A 9,983-nucleotide genomic window follows, 5' to 3' on the forward strand; every position below is an offset into this window, starting at 1 on the left:
AGGTACTCGTTGATATAGCCGAAGCGTTGGGAAATGATGAAAAGGTTGCTGAATTAGGCCGAGCATTGTGTTTTCCTACAGCAGCATTAGATAGATACACGGAAATGAATAGGAGAGGGGACCGGATTACCTTTAAAGGTACACAAGATATGCTTTTTGACTGGCGGCAGAAAATCTCCCCCAGCGATCAGCATCAGAAGCTCAAAGAAGCCCTCATCAAGGCCAATCTTGTAGAGCTTAGTGACAACTTTCTCAAAGAGGTACCCAAACCCGAAGGTGAGTGTTTTTGTGTAGTGTGGGCTTTTACTGACGTGTATCAATCAGATACAACAATGTACGTCTGGGGACCGACCTTTTATAACGTCACCATCCGAAATACGTGACTAGGTCTTGAACAGGGTTTCGCGGGGTCATGGTATTACCGGCTAAACTAACGCATTAGTATATATCCTGAAAATGTTTCTCCCAAAAATTAACATTTCACGATATCTGCATGATTTTGTTTGCAAATTAAACCGTGGGTGATGGGCTATACAATCGGATGGCAGTGCAAGTATTGACAATATTTGACGCATGAGTGTGAGGTATGTCTAATTTCAAGAAAATCTTAAGAGTGTTCTTTTCTTTTGATACATTGTTCACCATGGTCTCAGGGAACCCAAATGCCGACCGTCAGGAAATTAGAGCTCCAAACCGCAGGATTACGGATAAAACTATTGAAGCTGATGTTGTTGAATTGCGTGACTACGAATTTCGGTTGCCAACCGAAAGTCTGGATGGGAAGGTGGTAGGTTATCTTGCCTTTCTTCCTCTGAGCATGCCAAATTCAAGGAAGCCTGTTCTCAACTTGGTCATCTATGACAATTTACCAGGATTCAAGAAGGTAAGGCAGAAGAAAAAGAAAGGATTTGCCAATTCATAGCAGTATGGTGTGTTCTTATAGTCTTTGCAAATAACCTTTAAATCAAATTGATAGAGATTGCAACGCATGGCAGAACGAACACGAATTACAGCAAATTTGTAATTTAATAAAAAATGTCATTGTTATATTACCAAAAAGGAGTGAAAATATGTTTAATTGTTGATAATTTTAGAAAGTAAAGAAAAGCTAAACGAACATAAAAAGACGAGTAATTGTACGATATGTATGATAATGTGACAATTACCCCGCGGCAAGTTTCATACATTTCCAACTTTAACCGTTGACCCACCACCATACCCTGACCATAACCCTGACCGCCAGCCTTAACTAAAAACCAATTGCAACCTTCTCCAATGCCACTTTAACTAACTGATACTGCTTTCAAACTGGCTTATATCGGAGTCACACCGATGAAAATACCGATTGAATTTTCCTTAGGTAAACAAAGGTAAAACCGCCATTTTCCCTTCTGTCGATTTCATACTGCTGGTGAAATTCACTCACTGTGGCGAGCCTTTGCCGGAAGTGAATAATTATTACGTACATGTAATTATTAAGCCCAAGCCTCATCTAGCTGGCATTCAGCATGTTCAACAAAAAGTCAACAAACACAGCTGGTAACGATAAAGCGCGCGTACACTGCGACATTAGGCCATTTGAATCGGTGTGTTCATCGCTGTTTTCTCCCGAACACATTCACAGTGGCTGTTTCATCGGTGTCATACCGATAAAATGAGTATTTCTCCTGCTCTTGAGCAGGAGAATTTAATCGCCGATTTCTCTTCTTTTCATCGGCTATTTAATCGGCCTTTTCTCCTCTGTACCATTCATAGTGGCCGTTTCATCGAATGCGTCCGGATGCATCCGATGAAAATCAGGCCAGTTTGAAAGTAGCCTATCCGATAGGCGTCGGGCTGTACAAGTATACTAATCGCGTTTATGTGGAGAGTGGCATCGGCGCGGGCGTCAGCCCGAGCGCCTATCATCACTGGTCAACTCACACAGTGTTATTTTCTTTGTTTTCCTTGTTTCGTTCGTAGAAAATCTACGAACCCCCTGCAAAGCTCTTTCATGAATATTTATGAAGCATGGACCAAAATAGGCCAATGAGCGATGAGGAACCTGGAGATGATATTTGATTGGTTGAATCAAAGTGATCGATCACGTGATAAGGCTAGTCTTATGAATCATGCATGAGAATACGCTCGTCACACATACGATACACATATATGAATAATGATGAGTTGACCAGTGATGATAGGCGCTCGGGCTGTCGCCCGCGCCGATGTCAGTCTCCATAACGCGATTATTACACTTGCCATTTAGCCCGACGCCTATCGGATAGGCTAGTTTGAAAGGGGTAGGACGGAGTAATGCCCCGTTAACACTAGCCCGCATTTTGGTTTGCGCATAGTTTGCGCATAGACACATACTCTTGAGTGCCAATACGGGAAGTATTCAAAATAACGTGTGGGAGGATGCGGGCCGTGAGTGAAATGCGTGACAGAATTTTCAAAATGTTCAAAATTTTGGCGGGGCAATTTTGTTTGACAACGTTCGTGAATACTTCGTGAACTATGCGCACCCTATACACTACCTAAAGGCCCGGTCCCACTGCACTTACGGATGCAAAGAGGATGTAAAACGTAAAAAAATATTGCCATCCGTTGGAAAACGCTTTGCATCCGTTGTGTACTCATTGCATACGTGTTTCATACGCTCTATCCATCGAGCATCCGTCCACTGTGATTTCATCCGCGCAAAAAGTTTTGAGCTGCACACAATTTTTAGAACGGATGAACTTCCGCCGTGTACGATGTAAATCCGCGACAAATACGATCAACAAACGTTCTATATTCGTTATTATCCGTTAAACGTCCGCTGTATCCTCCCTGCATCCTCTGGGCATCCTCGCAACTCACATCCGCTACAGCTGAAAAACGGAAAGAGGGAGGAAAGATAAGGTACATGGAACGTCTATACATCGTTAGTAGCACGGAAATAGAAAGGATGTAAGCGTATGCATCTCGTATATAAAGTATTCAAAGCTGTCATCCACTTCCATCCGCTTTCATCCCCTAGGCTTCCGATGAACATCCGTTTAACATCCCCGCTACATACTAACCACGTCCGTTATTTTCCGTTCTGTTTTCGCAGATTTCGCAAATCTTGTCCATTTCTGGAGCGGATGAAAACGGATGGAACTACCCCCGAAATTTTGCTCGTCCGCTGTGTCCTTTATGCATACGTTTTGTGTCCATCGGCCAGTGGGACCGGGCCATAAAGGCCCGGTCCCACTGCACTTACGGATGCAAAGAGGATGTAAAACGTAAATAAATCTTGCCATCCGTTGGAAAAAGCTATGCATCCGTTGTGTACTCATTGCATACGTGTTTCATACGCTCTATCCATCGAGCATCCGTCCACTGTGATTTCATCCGCGCAAAAAATTTTGAGCTGCACAAAACTTTTAGAACGGATGAACTGCCGCCGTGTACGATGTAAATCCGCGACAAATACGATCAACAAACGTTCTATGTTCGTTATTATCCGTTTAATGTCCGCTGTATCCTCTCAGCATCCTCTGGGCATCCTCGCAACTCACATTCGCTGCAGCTGAAAACAGAAAGAGGGAGGAAAGATAAGGTACATGTAACGTCTATACATCGTTAGTAGCACGGAAATAGAAAGGATGTAAGCGTATGCATCTCGTATATAAAGTGTTCAAATCTGTCATCCACTTCCATCCGCTTTCATCAGCTAGGCTTCCGATGAACATCCGTTTAACATCCCCGCTACATACTACCCACGTCCGTTATTTTCCGTTCTGTTTTAGCAAATTTTCGCAAATGTTGTCAATTTCTGGAGCGGATGAAAACGAATGGAGCCACCCCCGAAATTTTGCTCGTCCGCTGTGTCCTTTATGCATACGTTTTGTGTCCATCGGCCAGTGGGACCGGGCCATTTATCGTGGCAGTGCGCGCCAATGCGTACCGATGCGTGACCGTTTGCTTTAATAGTGGCACACATGTTCACGACTTGTTAACGACTAATAGGCCAGTTTCGGCGGTTACGTAATGCGCGGTTACTGTAACCAAGCCCGACAAGCTTTGTCAAATCGCCATTTTGAATCTGTGCATTGTGTATTAGACTGTCGGTTCTTACCGTTAAATTGCATTCATATCTTTCTATCAAAACTGCGTGTATACATATGAATTTCTGTTTTGGCCGGAAATGTCTTCCAACTTGCCATTCATCAAGCTGATTTTCAGGCAGCTGCAATATTTTCTAAGAAAAAGAGGAGTTTCGACTACGGTATACACCCGAGAAAAGACTCGTTAAATTAGCGTCCGCAGTAGCGGACTAGCCTGCCCGTAGCCCCTGACCTACGGGGTCCGTGTCACTCGGTAGACGTGACTGTATGGGGAAATTACAACGGGCAGGATTTTCGTTGAGTGAACTAGTTACATGCCTCCCTTAAGTTTGACGATATTCCTGACTTTGGGACCTATGACGTATTCAATTATCTAGTAGAGAATATGGCGGACCATGCATTTATGATCGTCGAAAACTGAAGGCTTTTAAGAGTTTTGAAGACTTTCGATGGATATTTCCCGATGGCCATAGATTATGTGGCCTGGAGAAGCTCGAGTACAATCCTACCTCTAGTTAGCTCTCGGCAGCTTATGATAGCGACTTGTGACTAGATTATACAGGTCAAACCGACGCAAAAAGACAGAACATCCCAACTTGAACAAAAAGAAAAAATATATAAATAATAAACAAATAAAAAGTAGAAGTCTACAGATCTAATAGAAAATGTAATAACAGTTTTATTTTTAAATGTTTTTTTTTAATAATAATAATTGCTTCTTGAAGTTGAATAACGAAGGTCCGGCATAATTGTAGTCTAATACTAGACTATTAACTTTTATTTTATGAAAATCAAACTTAATTCCTTATCTTATTCTAAACAATAAAATTATTCATCATCCTGATTCTTCTTCCTTGCCATCATAAGGTGTTTTTTTTATTACTTTTATTATTCCCTTTTTCCATTGCTCTATCATTCTTTTTCCTTGTTCATTGTTTTTCTTCATTTTTTCCGTTCAAAATTATTTGTTTATCATTGTTCATCATTCTTATTCTAGCTCTTTGTCATCGGACGATATTATTTTATAAATATTATTTTATTAACAAAGACCTTATATATTGTATTATTACCTTAATTTTCATTATTTCTCGTTGCCTTTGTTAATAATATTGATTCTGCGGTCAGTGCTTGCTTCTCGTTAGCCGTTTCTCGTCCGCCTTGAAATAGTCCGTATCGAGGCGTTTCACAAACATTTTTTAATCCGTAAAATTGTTTTCATTTTGAAAATGTGAATCGCGCCTACACGAACACGAACACGTGGTACGCGCGCACGCTTCTGCAAGCAGAGGTGACTGTGTGTGCGAACGAGTGGAAAATAGTTCATCACTTCTTTCATTTCTACGTCCTAATTTGTTCTCAGATTCAAGCTAAGGTAAATGCAAAATTGAAAGGAAATTACCGATATCGGCTAGCTAACTTATATTTTGGTGCTTCGCTTTCTATTTCATCACTGGCTTTCAAGCCAATATCGCTTGTATCATCGACCTCGTTTTTCTTCTTTTTGAGGGGGTATCGTGCGCTGCCTGTACCGGGGACTTGGCCGAACAGGTTTAGCTGCAAGATGTGAATCGCTAGTTCTGTACCAGCAATGCTTTTCTATTATTCTTGCCTAAGACTCAGCGATTTTAAAGATCAAATGTATGAAGAACAAAATCACATCTCAAAGATATTTATTATTCAAGTTTGAAACTGCCTCCTTTTTCTTCTCTAGGCTCTCTCAAAATAGCGAAAACAAACGATACAATCACACCTAGCGAACACAGTCATGTATGGTATGCACGCAAAGTGTAGTCTGCTACGCACCGCGAGTTCTTTGCTTGTCCGACCCTCCGATTACGTAATGCGATTTAAAGGTCTTTGAATACATTACGAAACTGGCCTATTTGCTCACAATTTGTCCTTTGGCTGCGCATACTTCCCGCGCAGTTTTCGCATGTCATGCTCATAGTCTACGAATACATGCCCTCGTGGTTACGCATTGCGTGAACTATTCGTAAATTAGACGTGACCCTAAACGGACTGCGTGTCACTAATTGGCACGCATTGCCACGCCATAGAGTGGGTCAGCGTGGGACCAAAATATGTGCAAGTGTCAACGAGGCAATCGTCATCGTTTTAAAGCATTTCACGATAAGATAACAATTTTATATGATTCCTTTGTATTAGTATTATTATTATCATTATCACTAGTAGTATTGTCATTATTGATAGTATTGTTATCGTTAATATTTATATTATTATTATTCTTGCACTTATTTAATTTTAACAGAGTCTATGTGAAGAAATGGATGCAAAGGGACGTATCAGCCGAGATATCGAGAGACTCTTTTTTATCGAATCTTCTAATCACAACAGCCTGGAGGTATCATGTAGTATGGATGAAACAGATGATGATTTGAGAGAGGTAAAACAAAATACATCAGGACAGATCTGGAGTCCTTTGCATATTAAAACCTACCAGTGATGGTAACGTTGGCATCAATATTGATAATGACAACATCACTCAACACCCAATCAAATCCATGAAAGTTACCATAAATGACAAAGGTATCATGAATGATAACATTTATGCAACGGGGCGCAGGATTATCAGCACCCATCCGTCACATATAACAAATGGAAGAGGGAAAAGGACGGAGGGATTGAGAGAGAAAGAGAGAGAGAGAGAGATAGAAATAAAGATAGGGAGTGGTAGAGAGATACAAAGGAAGAGAGAAAAGAGAATGAGAATGGCGACCGGGTTGGTTAAAGAATACCACATGATAGATACTCACCATCTTTTCCCTTCTCTTTTTCTCTTTCTCTCTTTTCCCTCTTCTCTTATCGTATGCATCTTTCTATCTCTCTATACACCCCCTTCACTTCTCCTCGACCATCGCTAGACTCTCTACTTCTGGGATCTGCATGATTTCGGACGGAATGTCCTGGACTTCACGTTAGATTGTAATCACTTATCAACAAATGACAGCAATGTGAAAGTAACGCTAACACACGGAAAGAGAAGACGCAACAGCATCTTTGTTGTCGATATGAAAGGTAAGAGATATATATACATATATATTTATATATACATACATTATCATATCATATGCCCGTCTAATTAAACGCTGTAAGGTATATACGCATAAGACGGACATGTGCGGTGAAAAATGACATTAAACAGACGTGGCTATTAGCAGGACATTTGCGTGTCCTGTTGACGATTAAACAATAAGAGGACACTTTTTTTTTTTTTTGGTCTCCAAATTTGAAAATTTGATATTTTTCTTCGTTGGGGGGGGGGGGGGAGAGGAAATGTCACCTTTTTTAGGTAAGCCATGGGCATACTTTTTTTTTTTTTTTTTTTTTTAATGATTAAACAAGAAAAAGAAAAAAAAGGGGGGATTTTAGGAGGGTTTTCTTAAAAATACACACATAAAAGTATCAAAGGGTGGGGGTTTAACCCCTAACCCCCACATGGAAGAGGAGACACTAAGCTTTCCAAATATGTATCATTCATTAATTATAGTTGTGATTAAGTTATGAACATCGATACTTCTCGGTTTCGTTTTTTCTGGGACGCACTGTATATAACCCCTAATGGTACATTATTACCGGATATCATACAAAAAGGTATATTACCCTAACGCTTACACTAGCCCTAATCCTTACTCTAACCCCAATCCTAATCCTACCCTAAATTCAAAACAATATCACTCATTAAACTAATTACGAATGAATATAACCCTATCTAGGGGGTAGTTATTATATTGTTCAATCGTTTAACCCATTGACGACGGGAACCGGATGCTCTCTGTATTAAACCTATGGGAATGAGAGAATTCATTTGTCAACGGGTTAACAGGACAGGAAAATTTCCTGCTAATGTCCATGTTTACTTTAGGACTCATTTTTGCACTACATATTATGTCGCAGTGATGTATACGTTTCAAAAAGCTCTTACAGACACAAAGGTGCGATTGGTCCACAGCTCATCAAATTATATAAATTGTGAGGATAATAATTATCCCTTTTTCCTCCGGTCCTTTTTTTCTATTGTCATATTGAACATATGTGACCAGGGCCCCGTCTTATAAAGAGTTGATATCAATCGCACTTAATGTGCGATTGAACTCGATCGCAACTGTGTACATAAGAGATAGAAGACTGTAAACTTGCGATTAATTGGAATACTTGCGATTGATTCGGATCAATCGTAACTTCATATAAGACGGAGCCCTGTCATTAAAAAAGCCACCAAGAAGTCGTATGCTTTGATTTTCAGTTAGAGCTTAATAACGGTGCATTTGGTCAATATAGTCAATTGTCAATTTTCAGCATTTCATGAAAGAGCATACACTTTTCTTTTTAATTTCCAAATTTGGAAACAAAAAATGAACAAATAATAGTATGATGGACATTGGTAGAACTCTGTTTGTTTGATATTGAGTTTTCTTAATGTTTTTAACTTCTTTATTATCCTGGCTATTATAGAGCAAGCTGATGCAAGCATTGGTACTTCGTCAAAAGAAGGTAAAGAATATACCTAATTTGTGTAGCAATTTTTAAAGACAATTTTACGATCCTTTCAAAGAAATTCGCTATGTTTTATTTGTACGCAATTAAAACAAAATATTAGAGTAGAAAGTTTCAAATATTAGTTAATAGGGTATGAAACTTTCTAGCAGCACCGATTCAATTTACTTTCTTTCTGATCGTTTCGAAACGGCTCTGTGCACATCACGTCTTCTGTACAACTTGTACATGTTATTCCAAGTTGTTTGTTTTGTAATTTATTTGTATTCCTCCAAATGTGTAATATAAACATACAATTGAATAAAATAAATAAACTTTTTCAATATTGATTGCTTATACATGAACATAATTAAACAAAAGCTCATTTGCAGTGTTTATAACTTAGCAAAAAAATGAAAGTAAACTTAAAGTACTTATTTACTTATATGAAAACATATTTAAACAACTGGAGGTTATTTTACTGGTACTCCCAGCTCCCCCTCCCTCACACAAACATACACAAACACACACACACTAATCACTCAGTGGATTTCTGCTAACATTTACACATCCACACGCACCCACCAGGAACACACACTCACACACAAACATAAATTATTTTGCATTTTGATATATGAACGGAAGTTAATACTCTCCTTTCAAGCCATAACAGTACGATAAACTGAAGAAAAAAAACCTCTGTCTAGGTCTTGCCTAAAACAGATTATTATGTTTCATAGCTTGTGTGATTGTTTGTTTATTTTCGTGTTTTTATTTTCTTCTTTGTAGGTAACGCAACAAAAACAGCATGGGGAGACGATTAAAACACTGTATACCAATTCCACCCACAAAATGGGTAATTTCATGTTCAGATAACCTATATGTCATTGTAGTTTTTACAATACGTAATGGACACGGCTATTGATATTGCCTTAATACGAAGACTTTACAAGCCTTATCGATCTATTTTGTTTTACTAAGATGAATACCGTCAGGGAGAAAAATAGAAAGAGCGAGAGAGCGATAGAGGGAGGAGAAAGAGAAAAAGAGAGAGAGAGTGAGATGAAGAGAACGAGAGAGGGGATAGGGAAAAGAGAGATAAACAATAAGGAAAACAATAAGAACGCAGACGAAATATTAGATGGGACATTTCTCAAGTCGGAAGGATATGCTAGAAGCCCTTCTGGTAGAGGAACAGGGGCGGCAGAAGAGGATCAAGAACCGGAAATCTGGTCTAACTCGCACCAAAGTGAAGAAGAGGTATCAAGACAGAGAAATTATAAGCATTGATGGCTCTTGTATCTGTTCTTACATTTATAATAATTATATACAATTAAATAACTATTTGTTTTGTCCTGTGTTGTTGTATTGTTCCACCTTCACGTAATAATATTGTCGCATACATACAAGTTG

At 39.3% G+C, this 9,983-nt stretch overlaps 1 protein-coding gene across 1 annotated transcript; it reads left to right on the forward strand.

Annotated features, from left to right (window-relative positions):
• LOC105442429 lies at positions 1-9,394 on the forward strand. The gene is made up of 5 exons (XM_030993824.1): positions 1-276; positions 654-883; positions 6,346-6,480; positions 6,959-7,112; positions 9,360-9,394. Exons 1-5 carry the CDS (start codon positions 105-107, stop codon positions 9,392-9,394), a joined length of 726 nt encoding a protein of 241 aa, XP_030849684.1. The 5' UTR covers positions 1-104.
• Positions 9,395-9,983: the final 589 nt, after the last annotated feature.

This window comes from Strongylocentrotus purpuratus, unplaced genomic scaffold (genome assembly GCF_000002235.5).
Source record: "Strongylocentrotus purpuratus isolate Spur 01 unplaced genomic scaffold, Spur_5.0 spur5_scaffold_20, whole genome shotgun sequence".
Classification (NCBI taxonomy): domain Eukaryota; kingdom Metazoa; phylum Echinodermata; class Echinoidea; order Camarodonta; family Strongylocentrotidae; genus Strongylocentrotus; species Strongylocentrotus purpuratus.